Source organism: Gouania willdenowi, chromosome 12, assembly GCF_900634775.1.
Source record: "Gouania willdenowi chromosome 12, fGouWil2.1, whole genome shotgun sequence".
NCBI classification, from domain to species: domain Eukaryota; kingdom Metazoa; phylum Chordata; class Actinopteri; order Blenniiformes; family Gobiesocidae; genus Gouania; species Gouania willdenowi.
The window spans coordinates 20,446,925-20,462,179 of NC_041055.1; the positions used below are offsets into that span (position 1 = coordinate 20,446,925).

Consider the following 15,255-nt stretch of genomic DNA (forward strand, 5'->3'; position numbering starts at 1 on the left):
GTCCTTAACAGAAGCCACTGATTAATTTTATGAAGGAAAATACCTGCAAAATGAAAACAATATCGAAGTGATCTATGGAGGTAGATTTGTGTCTTTATTATTCAATCAAAAAAAATGAAAAAATCACTTAAATGAAAAAAACAACAACCTTTTCAATCAAAAAAAAGTTTACTTCAATAAAAAATAAATAAATAAATAATCATTTTCAATCAAAGAAAAAAAAAGTGTTCAAATTTAATGCCAAAAAATATATATGAGACCAAATAATTGCATTTGAACACTTTATTTTTTCTTTGATTGAAAATGTTTTCATTTTATTGGTCATCTTTTTTGTATTTGGATCATATTACGGGTCGTACATTTGTGTCTTTCTTATTCAATCAAAAAATAAAACATTTTAAAAAAAATTGAGCCCCCAAAAATTGCATTTGACATTTTCTTTTTCTTTGATTGAAATAAAAAAAAGGAAAAAAAAATAAATCAAAGAAAAAAAAGTGTTCAAATGCAATTATTTGGGATTCAAATTTTTTTTTTTTTTTTTTTTTGTTTTTTTGCATTTTTCTTTGATTGAAAATATTTATTTTTGATTGAAGTCAACTTTTTGAATTGAAAACGTTTTTATTGATTGAAATTATTTTCTTTCTTTTTTTTAATTGAATAATAAAAACACAACTCTATCGATGAGGCAACAGATTTATATATTTTTTAAATTATTTATCATCTGCTCTACACTCCTTTCCGGCAGAGGGCGGTAATGTGCAGTAAATGTCGTTGCTAATTTCCTGATCTTGTACCATGCTGTCGTGGAGGTGACCTTAAATATTCCATCATTTAGTGGCGAGATTAGTTTGCTCAGGGGTACTACAGCAGGGAACCGACACCGACAGACCGGGTCAGTGATTATTAAACACATTTACAGACATGGCGGAAGCGCATCAGGCACGTGTGCAGAACGAGGTGGAAAACATGGTGCAAAGTCTGGAGAGGGAACACATCCGTGACATGCAGGTAGGATTTATCACTTTAACAGCACTGTACACAACCATGTAAATAAAACTATAGTATATAAGAAGAAGAATCACATATATATGTGTCTCTGTTACAACAGAAGACTAAGGCTCACTTTAAAACAAAGAATGTATCCATCCATGTAAGGGGTTTATATGACATATATTTAATATTGACAGAATAAACTGTGAGAATGAAATAGGTTTTTTTTTTTTGTGTGTGTTAATCCTCTTGTGTTTTGGGGTTTTATTTTGCACCCAGATAATTGAAAGAAGTCTAGCACTCACCTAAACTATTGTGTAATACATTTGTAGTGATATCCAAAGATAAATTACAGGATATCGTTTTACTAGGGTTGTCCCGATGTAACTTTTCATTGGTTAATAATAAATGGGTCCTTTTTTTTCATATTATACTTGCTGACTATTGTTATCTGTGTAAGTATTGAGTATTGTTACTTGATCAAGTATTTTCTAATATTCCACACTACAAAATGAGTAATAAAAAATATTGAAAGTATTGGTTTGTTCGTGCTGATGTCATATCAGTAATATTGGTGTCGGCAACACTCAATGATGCAACATTGGTATTGTATTGGAAGTGAAAAAGTTGCATGAGGACACCCCTGGCTAGTTGTTTGGTGCTAAGTAAGCTGTGTCTACCTACTGTGCTTTTGGCAACCATTAAAGTTCTCTAACTTCTGGTGATGTGTGTTGCAGGGTCGCATGTTCCGCTGCAGCGCAGACTGCTGTGATCGCTCGTCGGACTCCATGGTCCAGGTGCATCAGTGCATCGAGAGGTGTCACAATCCTCTGGCCAAAGCTCAGGGCCTGGTCACCTCAGAGCTGGAGAAGTTTCAGGTGAGGCAGCGAGTGTTGCGACTTAAATAATTACAAACGGCTGTATTTTCACACCATTTTAAATGTAACTACTTATTAGTGTTTCATGGAAAGTGACACAGTCCTCTCCAGGAATTTATTAGAACATATTTTCTAAGGGTGTAGGAAAAAATAGATTCAGCGATATATATCGTCACGTGACATTTCACTGCACGATTATAGTACAGATCCAAAAAATTGTCAAAATCAAGGTTTTTCATCATGTTTTTTAATGAGAGAAAAAAACCACTTAATTGCGCTAACATGTATAGAATGTAAACACATGGGGCCTCATGTACAAAAGGTGCGTACGCCCAAAAACGTGCCTACGTAAAAATCCTGATGTTAAAACTGGAAAGGGCGTGGGAATGTGCGGTCTTTCCTGAGGTGGCGTACATACATTTGTACATAGTTGATGCTTTAAATTCTAAGGATTTATGAGGCACACTACCAAAATAATACAATACATTCACACACGCATTCAGAATGTCATATTTTGCGATTTATATTAGTAGTAGTATAGCATTTTACGTGTTTTCCTTAATCCGCTGTCCACTTCTTAACGCACGCACGCACGCAGACCTCCTTTGCTTTATAGATTCTAGTATCTTCGCTGTTGAATCATCTCCGTCTTACATGTTGCTGTCGCTCTAAAATGTTTTAAAATCCCTTCTTTCCTGTGTTGCTGGTGGTCAGAGTGCAGATTTTTCTGATGACGCTAAGGGGAATCCCAGCGCCGATCTCATTTGAATATGATTTACATATGTGAATGTGGGCGTGAGCTGGGATGGGCCATATGTGCGCTCACACCCACACTGATTTAGATGTTCAAAGGAGTGGTGCGTGGATCCCGTCCTACGCACAGATTTAAACATCTGAATTTTTATGAGCGTACGTCTGTCTCCGGATTGAGACGTACGCTTTTTTTCACACCATTTTATACGCAAGTCTTTGTACATGAAGCCCTCGGTCACTATGTGTCAGTGAACCACATCATACCTTGTTAAACTACCTCACTCCTCAATGCACGGAAGTTGATTGCCCTTTCTATTTTTTTTTTTTATAAAACATACGAGGAACTTTTATAGATGAAGTAGATTGTAAGAACTTAACAGAATCAGAATCTGTTGTAGAAACTAAAGTGAAACGTTTTTGAAAAATGGAATTTGAGAGTTTGAGAAACATACCACTCGATTGTGATATTTGTAATTGAATTATAGTTAGCTACAATTTACTTGTTTTCACAAGTATCAAAAACAAAAAGCAGAAATAAATTGTATTTCATTTTGTAATTATAATGGTGAAATTTTTAATTAATATTGCAATATATAATATATTGTTTAGTATCAGGATATATCATATCTAAGCTTTACACGATCAGGATTTTTGGGCCGATCAGTGAGTTTAAAAAACCCATCTCCGATTATATGAATTCAGGTTGTTTATTTTAGGTACCGACCTGATTCCTTCTGTACTACCTGATACAGATTCCCGGAAAATCAAACGGTCCCATTTTTCAGGACCTAAACGCAGCCATGCGACTGTGAGGGAGTGGAAGAGTTGAAGAATTTACAAGTAGGACCTGTACATATCATTTGTTGTCAGTGTGTGAATGGGTGCATGGCCCTTTAACTGTGAATGAACGTTCTGGTCACTCGACCAGTGTGCGGAGTGAGGGAGCGTGTGTGACCAGAGCAGATCGATTATTAGCTGCATGCCGTTTTCAGTGATTGGCAAAATAAACGTTGCAGCTGTTGAATTAAACCAGAGTCTCAATGACTGCTGTGAAGCGTGGGAGTTAACCCCGATGCTGCGGATAGCTTTCACTACAAGAGAGTTAAGAGATGAAGCTGTGGAGGCAGACCACACTGGAACTACGTGAAAACTCCAGCATTAGTGTTAGCATTAGGAGCAAAGACATATTTTCTGACTGTGGCATCGCAAAACCTGCTGTTGCTTATAGTCCGTATTCAGAGGTGCACATCGGAGGTGGGGCGCACACTCACGCGCGCTTCTCTGTCCACCATCGCCCCAAAACAGACAGTAGTGTCCGACCTGAAATCGAACGTAAACGGGAGTCTGACTTTGAACATGCTCCGGCTGAATAAACAAAACAAACGCACACACAGACACAAACAGAAGACGCTGCCCCTTCTTTCAGAGCCAGTGAACTGAGGAAGAAGTCCGGTACTCAGCTGCTTCGCTCCAACCGAGAGACATTTTCGCCGTTTGCTCATAGGTTTTCACCTGTGTGCACAAATGCGAGTGAAATAGAGCCGTGTCATGTAAAGCAAACAATTCTTCGGTGTAAATGAGACGATAAAACGATGCAATGGTAGAATCTACAGAAAGTTTCATCATGACAATGGATCGGCAAATTAGGACATTACAGCCGGTCACATTAACGGCATAAAATACAAATTATCGCCCAAAAAACCTGATCATATTGTAGCATGTAAATTGTGAATTGTATTGTGTTGTCAGATTCATAGCAGTGCACACCCCTAATATTTTCACAAATTGACATAAGTTTGAGTCAAACAAACAAATCCTGATAACTTTTTTTTATATTATCCAACATTAGGTTGATCCCAGCGTAGGTCTGACAATCCCATTTAAAACATATACAACTACTTTTCATGAAAACAAACACTAAAAGACCAAAGATGCACCAGATCTTAATTGGAAGATAATGTACAGTATGTAGGGCTGGGCGATATGGCCTTTTAGAAATACCGCAATATTTTTAGGCCATGTCACGATACACGATATATATCTCGATATTTTGCATTACCCTTGAATTAACACTTTGATGCACAAAATCACACCAGTATGATGATTCTATATGTCTACATTAAAACATTCTTGATCATACTGCATTAATATATGCCAATTTTAAACTTTCATGCAAAAAAGGGGATATCACAACTAAGTCAAAGTTGACATAACTGTATTTATTAAACAGTGAGTGGCTCAAACATAAAATTGTCAACAGAAAGTGCACGTTCTGTGCAAAATTGTCACAGAGACATTTCAAAACAAGACATTAGTGCAGGATGCAACTCACATGGCATTTCAAAACACAAAATTAAAGTGCACTTTTTGTACATAATGCCACTACAATATTTTAAAACAAATAGTGCCCTTTTGTGCATGTTGTCATTAAGATGACATTTCAAAACAACACTAAATTTAAGTGCACCTTTTGTGCATAATGCCACTAAGATATTAAAAAAATCAAAAAAAAAAAAAAAAGTCCGAGTTTAACGGTATGGTCATTTTCAACACCGCACAGACTACAAGCTGCGATATATCGAGTATATTCGATATATCGCCCAACCCTAACAGTATGTGTCCAAAACAGTTGTTTAATGCCTAATTCTACATCTAAAATCCTCCCTTCCAGGACCGCCTCACCAGATGTACAATGCACTGCAACGATAAGGCCAAAGATCTTTTCGACACCGGTGCTAAAGATTCTGCGGTGCGGGGGCTGATGGAGCAGTGCGTGGGCAGCTGTGTAGACGACCACATGAACTTACTCCCTAGTATGACCAGACGACTCAAAGAGAACCTGGACTCTATAGAACAGTGACCAGCAGGATGTGTGTGTGTGTGTGTGTGTTGATGCTCACTAAAGCTGGAGTGAGTTTAATCAAAATACCTTTGTAAAACTATACGTGACCGTTCAATAATGTTTGTGATTAAATGCGAGTCTGAAGATAGCGTGAAAAATGCTGTCGGTGAACATTATTATTCACATTCACTGTGGATCACAACACTGCATCAATGTCAGACTAAATGGAAAAGTGTCTGTTGTGTATGCCTGTTTGTAATTTGCAAGATGATAAAAAAAAATAATAAATCTGATCTAGGAATTTTTACCCCCTATATTGGCTTTCTAAATTTGATTTTGTATTTAAAGACTGCGAACACTTAGATTTAAACAATAATGGATGCATCCCATGTTGCAGTAAACCAATTTCCATCAATAGTAATTGAAATTGGTAAAACAAACAAAACACACGAGTAAAATGAAAACACAGCAGGACTGTTGTAACACATTTTAATAACAGTATTTTTTTCCATTAGCTGTATACAAATAATGCAAGAAAGGCAACACTTATTTGGCAATAGCCATAATATTTATACGTGTATATATATAAAACAAACTTACAGCAGCTAATGGTTACATCTAGATTTTATTGCCAGAGATGCTCTTGGATGTGGAATCATAAATAGCTGGATTAAATAAAATCCCACAGCCTTCTTTTGGTTCTTAACATCTTTCTAATTAAAACATGCCAGCAGACATATTTTGGAAAGTAACTGGCACTACTTCCTTTGTCAGTGAATCAACTCGTAATCTAATATTCAGGAAATCAAACTTTTTATTAAACATGAAAAAATTCCTAAAATGTTGTGAAAAGAAAATAAGAGTTGAAGTCAACAATCAAGTATGTAACCTATATCTGTGGCTCTTGTTTTGAAAAGCCCAAACGTTAATGTTCTGTGTGTGCAGCACAATAACATTAAAGATTTTAGCAGTGGGTCGATAACAAACACCTCTGCCTTTTCCTATTATTTTACATGAAGGGATTTATCAAACATAAATGGAAGTAGCAGCTGAAAATACAATGTGGTTACAATTGTTTAATCTTTTAAAATCTGTTTTCGTCATTTATCTACTTTAGTTTGGTGAGTAGTAGCAGTTCATGAAGTGACATTCAACACATTCTGGAGGAAGAAATGCTAACATCTGTATTTATGAAGCGTGATGGCTTGAAAGCACTGAACACAGGACCTACAACAGAGAGACTTATAACGTCATGTGACAACACCACAGCCAATCAGAACTGCTCAGTTTATTGGCAGTTCGAGGATTTTTTTTTTTTTTCCCCAAGGAAAGGGACCGATAAAAAAAAAAAAGTACTTGAGGTAAAACATAAATTATTGCCAAATAATAATTAAAAAAAAAATCAACCTTTCCATGAACATAAGAAACGTCAGCTTTACAACAGGTAACAAAAATACATCAAAAATGTATCAAATAACGCTGACAATACCTTTTTTTAAATGAAATCCTTTCCTTTGTTTTCTCTAAATGGACAGAACAAGCACTCGGTTAAACTATTAGGACATTAGACAATCATAACTGGGAAACACTGCAACAATCATTAGAAATGTAAAGCCCATGAAATGTTTAATTCAGGATGAGGAAGGATCCCAGAGGCCCTTCTTATGGACTCATTAGTGTCAGCTTTTCTTTGCCTCAGGTTTTGTAGTTGGAATTAGGGCTCGATGGGTTTGGGTGTTAGATTCCACTGGTCTCCAATACAACAGATGATAGACTAGTTTTTGCTGTTCTCGGCTCATTTTAAGCCATGTGTTCCAGTCCTTTGCGATCCTCAATTTGCATTGGCGTGACTTCGTGTAGCAGCAAATACTGAGTGTTTCCACAGGTCACACTAAGAACGTCGTCGCTCACTTCCTGTTCACTAGTGTGGACTTGTGGTCGGACGACGATGAAATGTGACGAGACTTGTCAGTTCTTAGATGTTTCCTTCTTCTGAGGTGACAATGATCCCGTGTGTCACCTCAGCAGCTTTCACAAGCACCATGTGTGATTGATTAAACCTGATGTGCAAAATGAGACGATTTCCACCCAGAAATCTATGGTTTGTGTACGCATAAACGTCTGAACAGGACCAAACTATGAACACAGGTACAGAACATGCAGATGATATGTGGTGTAAACTCCGTGTACACACAACAAGCTTGTGTCCATCTTTTCACGTGCAGGGGAAGGCGTGTGAGCGGACATCAGGAAAGGCCTCGGGCCGAACTTTCCAGCTCCAAAGAATCCGATTTATGATCAGACTGAGGTGATGTGTACAGGAAGTTACAGCACACGTAGAGAGGGAATGATAACAGCCGACTGTCGAGGTTCATCACCACGTACTCCTGAGGATGTGAGAAGGGAGCAAAGGTCAGGGTTGTGGTCAATTATAAATATAATCATGTTATTGATAACTGATTACAGTTATGACGTAATAAACGTGAATTGAAAAAAATCTGTTGCTGTTGGAATCCTAACTGGATCGTGAGTTCAGATAATTGGCATGGAAATTCTATAAAAACTGTCAACAACAATTTAATTAAACACAACCATGTTACAGTTCCTCGTCTTAAACATACATAGTTAACAATTATATATATATAAAAAAATAATTTCAACTTTCCCCACTACTTGTTGGTTCTCTTGAGGATCATTTTACAATATAAATCTCTGGCTATACTGACAGAAAAAAGGCTCAGACGCCCACACCAAAAATATTAATACCAATATTTTCATGGATAAGGAAGCCTAATAAGGAAACCAATAGATGAGAAACAAGTTAGATGATAGGTAATATATTTTTTAGTGTATTTTACAGCTGATTTAAGACATGGGTCAAAACTGACCCGTTATAATAAGAGATGCTAACAGAAAGCTAACACAAGAGGAAAGTTACGTTTTATGGGGTTGTTTATTTCAGGCTTGGTAATTGTGAATAATTGAATTTGAACATTAATAATTGAGAACGTAATAGTAATTTCATTTCAGGATTAAAAAAAATTAATTGGATGTGGAAAAAATGCTGCTCATCATAATCATAATTGAGTTGTAACTGAACATGGATAATTGTAATTGAAAAATGTAATTGACCCCAACCCTGACCGTCATGATGGACAGACAGAAAAACAAGCCTTCACATCACTGACCTGGTCTTTCTCCAGAGTGAGAAGCTGGTAACCAGTGGAGCGACTACAGATCAGCTTCCCACGGGTATCAAAAGAAGCAAGACGCAACCTGAAAAAACACAAACAAAGAGTTCAATTCAAATAAACGTTTCTACAGGCAGAACATGTTGACATACAAACAACAATTTCAAACTTTCACAGGATTTTACCTTTTAAGAAACCTAAAACATGTATTTTAGTCATTTTGACCCTGACAGTTAAACTGTGGATTGGAAGTCTTAACCATTTAAAGGTTCTTTAGATGCACACCTTTAGCTTTAGTTTGAAGGAATCAAAAGTAAACCAACACACTTACAAAACTACTAGTGACATTTAGCACGACTGAGCAGATTTAAAGATCCGTGATTAATGGAATGTTTAGGTATTACCTGAAATAGACACCAACATCTATGGAACTAAAACAAAGCCAAAACTGCCCTATTTATAGTTAACATAGATATAATGCTGTCCACACACTTAGATGAATTTTCAATAAATACATCACTTTAAGTTTAAATAATACACAGAATAGTGTTGGGCTTGTATCCCTGACCTGTAGGCCAGATGCCTCCGCAGCTGCAAACTCACAGCGCCCCCACAAGGCTGGCTTAGTGTATTTCTCTTAAAGACGATGAAACGATTGGTGTAGGTCACCAGAAGGTCAAATCCAAAGTTAAAGCCTGTCCACCTCCAGCAGTACTAAAGAAAGAGAGAAGGGACTTTAGAAAAAAAAAAACAACAGCAATTAATAGCAGATGAACTCACATCTCCATCTTTGGTTAGTTTCCTTCCACATCTCATGCTGCTCTGCTCAAACTCATCTTTATTCGGTTCCTGAGGACTAAAAACAAAGATGTGTTATCCTCAGCAGCACTAAATCACTACAGCATCTTTAGCATCATGTGCCACACAATAAATATTACTTTGTTAAATTACAAGAAAAACTTTATCTAAAAGTTTTACCCGTTATCGTTGTCAAATTCTGTCCGAAGCATCGCGAACCACTGGTTTTTGTACACCTGGGTGAGCCAATCTAAGGGAAAGGCATAGAAAACAAAAGTAAAGAAAGACATCTCAGTAATAGGTGATTTCTGTTTTGAGCCTCTTATTACTATGAATATACATTGTATTATATAATTTCAATATAATATTGAAATTTGATTTAAAAATACCAAGTTTTTCATACAACTTGGAAAAGTTTTTGCATTTCTGTTTGGGGGGTTAGGATATGGAACAGTGTGGATGGGGAATTCAGGAATTGTCCGTGCATGAAGCAATTTAATGATTTTCAAAAGATATAGTAAGGACAATCCTTAACTATATTTGTAAAATTATATTTTGGTATATGTTGACTGTGAATTTGTGTTCTATGAAATAATTTGTGAGACTTTGTAAGGTGAAATGAAGAGTTTGTTGTTAATTATCATAATGAGAAGCTAGTTAATTAACAAAAAAAGGGATTTATGGATAGAGAGTAGGATTAAATAAGTATGTAATTCATCCCACTCCTTTTAGAAAATGTAAACTGAATTGCAAAATTGTGTTGACAATCTTTTTGTTTTCTTTGTTTCTAATGAAATCTAATCAAATCAATCAAATGAGATAGTATTTTTACAGAATAAAACCAAAGATCTGAAAGAGTAATTAATTAACTTAGTCTTGTTGACAAAAAAAAAATCGAATAAAAATCAAAGATTACACAACAAAACGTTACAAAATACACTAAATTGGAAAATCAAACTGACAGACAATGATACAAAACAACAGCTTTATGACAAATACATAAACAGATATTCAAAATGTTTGCACATATGCTTCTTGTCTGGGATCAATTTGTCTCTATTAGCCACTTAGCCAGTGTTTGGACAGGGGTTATAATATAATATAATGTAACCCCTCCACAATCACAGTGAAACCGATCAAAGCAGAAAAACCAATGATATTGTGATGATGGATCAACAATAACATTCTTACCATTGGGCAGAATATTGTCCCTCTCCAGGATGCGAGCAGATGCGAGGTCGTTGATGATGTACTGCAGACGCACACACTTGAACACGGAACAAAATTGTGTGCCTTCCTCTGTGTTCAGGAATGGCTCTCTCTCACAAAGATCTGTAGGTGACAAAAGGTGTGTGTGTGTGTGTGTGTGTCAACTCTTTAACAAAGAACATCTACCGGTAAGTGGGGCGAACAGTACCTGTCCTGCGTTTGCACAACCAGGCATCAGCGTCTGCCAGGAGCTGTTTGATTGGTCCGTCCCATGAAGGATTAAGCTGCAGGAACATCCACTGGAAAGAAAGAAAGTAGCAGATTTTAATTTTTTAAAAAAAAGGGCAAAACAGATGTGACTGTCAAGATGTTTTTTTCCTTCTGTTTTACCTTTTTTAGAGCCGTGTATACATCCATCTCCACCTGCATAACAAACAAGTCTGAAGACTGGATGAGCAGCTCCATCACCTCAGCACTGTAAAGGTAGAGCAGAACACAGTAGGAAACAGTCTATTCAACATCAGACAAAAAAAAAACAACCAATCATATTTCAAGAGTTATTGTGGTTTTCGTTCTTATGGCTACACTTTATTCCAGGAAGCTGTTTTTAAGTCCATTGTTGAATATTATATAATTGTGTTAAAGGGATTCTCCACTGTTTTTACAAATGTGGCCTAAAACCTTTGAAATGTCCTCATTAGAAGATCTATGCCTAACAAAACGCATTATTTTGCACCATATTTGTTTTATTAACTTTTAAAACTGGGGCAGGATTCGGCCACCAGGATCCTGCTTACCCTGGTTGCCTTTATTTCCATGAACACGTAGCTCTTCTTCTCTTATTAATGGTGTCTACGAAACAGCAGAGTGGGAACTGTCGCCCCCTGTGGCCACAAAAGTTTTCGGGTCACGGTTTTAATTTATTATCTCTCAGTAAACAAAAGAGGTTTACATCACTTTTTTAAAGTCTTACTGATTTTTAGAGCAACCCAAAGCAGCACAAGTTGTCATTTTGACTGAAAAAGCTGCTAAATGATCCTGAATGCTTAAACTCCTATAGAACTCAATGGACCCAATGACGTCATTTCAACATGGCGGTGCACAGGGTGAAGTAGTCCCAGTTTTAAAAGTTAATAACATACAAGTTCACATTTTTTCTCTCCTTCAAGTTCCCATATTACATTCTACAAGTTCTCCCATTTTGCAACATATCTACCATCATATATTAGAATCACACAAACATCATACGTACCCAAGTTCTTTCATTAGCTCAACATTTTGGTGAGTCATCAGGTTGTTGAGAAGCCACTCAAGGCACCTGCAAATACACACACAACAAAAATCAACAAAAGTCTCGAGACATATAGAATAGCGCTCGATTATTAGCGAATAACCTAAAAACACACTTTTTCATGACTGAATCCAGGCCATAGATGCTAGAACAAGCGTAGTATCCACACACAGTCTTAGCACTGATGTTTTCTTTCATGGTTTCCCCGCATTGCTGGATCAAGCCATCCTGTCGTCATTGAGCACATGACGTCAGATTAAGGTTTGCACTTTTCCTTGAAAACAGCTTTATAGAAGCAGCAGACTTTACAGGAAGTACTGACCAGTTGTAGCATACATGCGGCAGCAAGAATGCTGACAACTCTGCTGGGCTTGATCAGAACATCGTCTCGGTACAGAGATCCAAACGCAACCTGTAGGGCTACAGCAGCAGAAAAGTAGTTAACAAAGTGGTGATGGGATTGAAGAGACACATGTAGCTCTTAAGTCTTAAGTGTCAAACTCAAGGCCCGGGGGCCAAATCCGGCCCTTCAGAGCATCTGATTCGGCCCGCAGGAGAAAGTGAAAATGACAGAAAACATGAATCATGTGTAAATTACCAAATAATTCAGTTTGAAATTGTTGTTGAAAGAACTCTATTTTTTTTCCTCAAATTATTCCACAAAATATCCCCAAATTAAATGAAATTTGGTAAAAAAAAAATAAATTAACTAAAGGATATTTAAGAAAATGTCACTTATTGCTTAGATATTGTTGCATCCTTACATACTTTGTCTAATTTATAACTGGTAGTGCAAACTTTGGCACATTTATGTTGAAATTCTTTGTTTTTCCGCCTAAAACCTGTGGCCGACTTGCGATCTAACTGGTCCGTATTTTGCCCTTAAACTAAAATGAGTTTAACACCCCAGTCTTAAGTGAATGTCACCTTCAGTGTCAATGTTCTGGTCGGGGATTTCCAGATTTATCTCCATCATGTTGGATTCCTTCCAAGAGCCACTGAACATACTGGAGAAATATCCTGACTGGACAAGGACAAAGAATGGAAGGGAACATTAAAACAACGGACAGTGACAACAACATACACGTGTGTGTGTGTTGGGGTCGGGGGTACCTGACACAGGTAGACTTTGTGTAGGTTCCACTCCTGACCCAGAGCACATATACAAATGTCGCTGTTTTCTCCATTTAGAAACAAAGTCTGGTAAATGTATTTGGAAGTGGTTTTCAGTTTCTTTCTGCTCACAGGACACAAACAAATGAAATTAGAGTAAGACGAAACCTTTTTGAATATATTGCACATCTCTGCTGCTTTGTCTGGACTTGCCTGCGCGGCATATCAAGTACACCATCGTCCTCCTCTGGATCGCTGTCGCAGTCACACTGAGCACTTCGTTTTCTCTTCTTGCAATCACAGCCATGTTTACGGCTGATGCTGCCGCCCTCTGCAGCCTCCTCCGGTTCCTGAAAGGGGGACTGAAACCTGCTGCCAAGACTTCCCATATCTAGTCTTTCCTAAAAGAATAAAATACATTTTACGATTAGGGAAAAGTGCAAAAATGTAGACAAGATTCAGTTTACTTTATGTATCCCCGAGGGGCACTTCAGTAATTCAGTACAGTACACATTAGGGACAGACCAAAAATGATTTTTTTTAGGGCCGATACCAATTTTTTTTCCATCAGCCGTAGCCGATGACCGATACGTAATGCCGATTTTCTTGAGCCGATATTTGGAGCTGATACTACTTTTGCTTCCTCAATTTACATCATAAAAATTACACAATGATGACAACAAATGGTATGAGTCTCAATTTTTTAAAAAAAGGAACATTTATTGAAATCAACAAAGGTGAGGTAGAACGACAAGTAAAAACTATTTAACAAATACTAAAAACAGATGAGGTAGAACGCCAACAAGTAAAAAAATGTTTCTGCTGTCTGTAAATAATGCTGATCGGCGAACCCAGCAGCCCGCATCGGCCGATGCCGATACACGTAAAAAACGGTCGATAATATCAGATGGCCGATGTATCGGTCTATCACTAGTATACATGTACAATAATCAGACTGTATAAAAGCCTGCTTTGATAACATCACATTATCTGTAAAAAATCATCTTGTGACTATCACCATCATCTGCCATGAATACTATCTGTGCGTGCTTCAGTACCTAATATATATATATATATATATATTTATTTTACATGTAGTTAGATATATTCATATATGTATATATTTCCACTATTGTGTTATTGTCTTCTCCTGTTCTTGTAACTGAGCTGATTTGCCATGTATTAACCTTAGCTAAGAGCTACAATTTTCTTAAAGAGTTTTCCTCTTATCTTGATCTTATCGATTGACACCAAAACTGTAGTTTCGGCCCAGAATCTTCCAAGAAACCTGTTAATGATTTATTTCTTAAACGGGATGAATAACACAATCGTTATTCATGCTAACACGTTTAATGACGTGATCTGACGTGGTCCAAATCTAATTTAGTAAAATAAGCAGAAAGGATGGCAGCTACATGTTAACACACTTGATTAGCTTGTTGGTTATTTTGGTTTGAAATGATGATAAAACAATGCAAGATTGAGTTACACAGCAGATTATCTGAGCCACTACAGACAGTAGTCACAGTATGTGTTTAAATGCACTGACTTACCCGCTGTGAGGTTAATGTGGACGGCAGACAGCGGTTGATAATCTCAGGTCAGACTGAGGAACTGGTTCTATTATCTGTTAGCCTAGCATCTCATTTATGTCCACATCCGGTCTGTAAGCAGCTCCACAGACTCCTCAGCGGCTGCTGCTCCACCTCAGCCTCTGGCCCACTCGGCTTACACTGGTCCTGCTCACATTTTTTTTCAATATTACAAGAAAAACCGACAGTTTGTGATGATGCTGATGTGTAACTTCTCAGAGCATCGATTGCTTTTGTTATTCTTCTTCTCTCGCTGGCTGTCGTCCGTATGGAGTCTCAACAATGCTTGGTAAATTCTACACCATCCCCTAGTGGTGGAACAGGAGAAGACAACAACTGACCTCTTCTAGCCTGTTGTGTTGCTGGAGCCTATTTTAGCTTACCTGAGTAAATATTAACTATTACAATTGTTTATTAATTATTTTTTATTTGTCTGGTTTGTTACTAATGAGGTAGGCTACTTTTAGAATTGTAGAAAACAAAAATAATGTGGCTCTTTTTGTTTCAAATATGGTTAGCATCAAGTATTTTATTGTGAAATATAATTTTCCTCTCTGATACAAACATCGTACACAACATAATTCAGCGTCACATGTCA

The 15,255-nt window shown here is 37.1% G+C and overlaps 2 protein-coding genes across 2 annotated transcripts; one reads left to right on the forward strand and one right to left on the reverse strand.

The window, feature by feature from the left end:
- Positions 1-752: 752 nt before the first annotated feature.
- On the forward strand, positions 753-5,777 carry fam136a (family with sequence similarity 136 member A). The gene is made up of 3 exons (XM_028462915.1): positions 753-1,008; positions 1,728-1,868; positions 5,293-5,777. The coding sequence occupies exons 1-3, from the start codon at positions 922-924 to the stop codon at positions 5,479-5,481; spliced, it is 417 nt and encodes a 138-aa protein (XP_028318716.1). The 5' UTR covers positions 753-921; the 3' UTR covers positions 5,482-5,777.
- A 314-nt stretch (positions 5,778-6,091) lies between these two features.
- gmcl1 (germ cell-less, spermatogenesis associated) lies at positions 6,092-14,912 on the reverse strand. Its single transcript, XM_028462911.1, has 15 exons — positions 14,619-14,912; positions 13,279-13,466; positions 13,066-13,189; positions 12,880-12,976; positions 12,275-12,372; positions 12,068-12,180; positions 11,914-11,979; positions 11,052-11,136; positions 10,870-10,960; positions 10,644-10,784; positions 9,633-9,702; positions 9,435-9,510; positions 9,223-9,368; positions 8,652-8,739; positions 6,092-7,850 (listed from the first exon to the last, which is right to left on the reverse strand). Exons 2-15 carry the CDS (start codon positions 13,452-13,454, stop codon positions 7,710-7,712), a joined length of 1,512 nt encoding a protein of 503 aa, XP_028318712.1. The 5' UTR covers positions 13,455-13,466; positions 14,619-14,912; the 3' UTR covers positions 6,092-7,709.
- Positions 14,913-15,255: the final 343 nt, after the last annotated feature.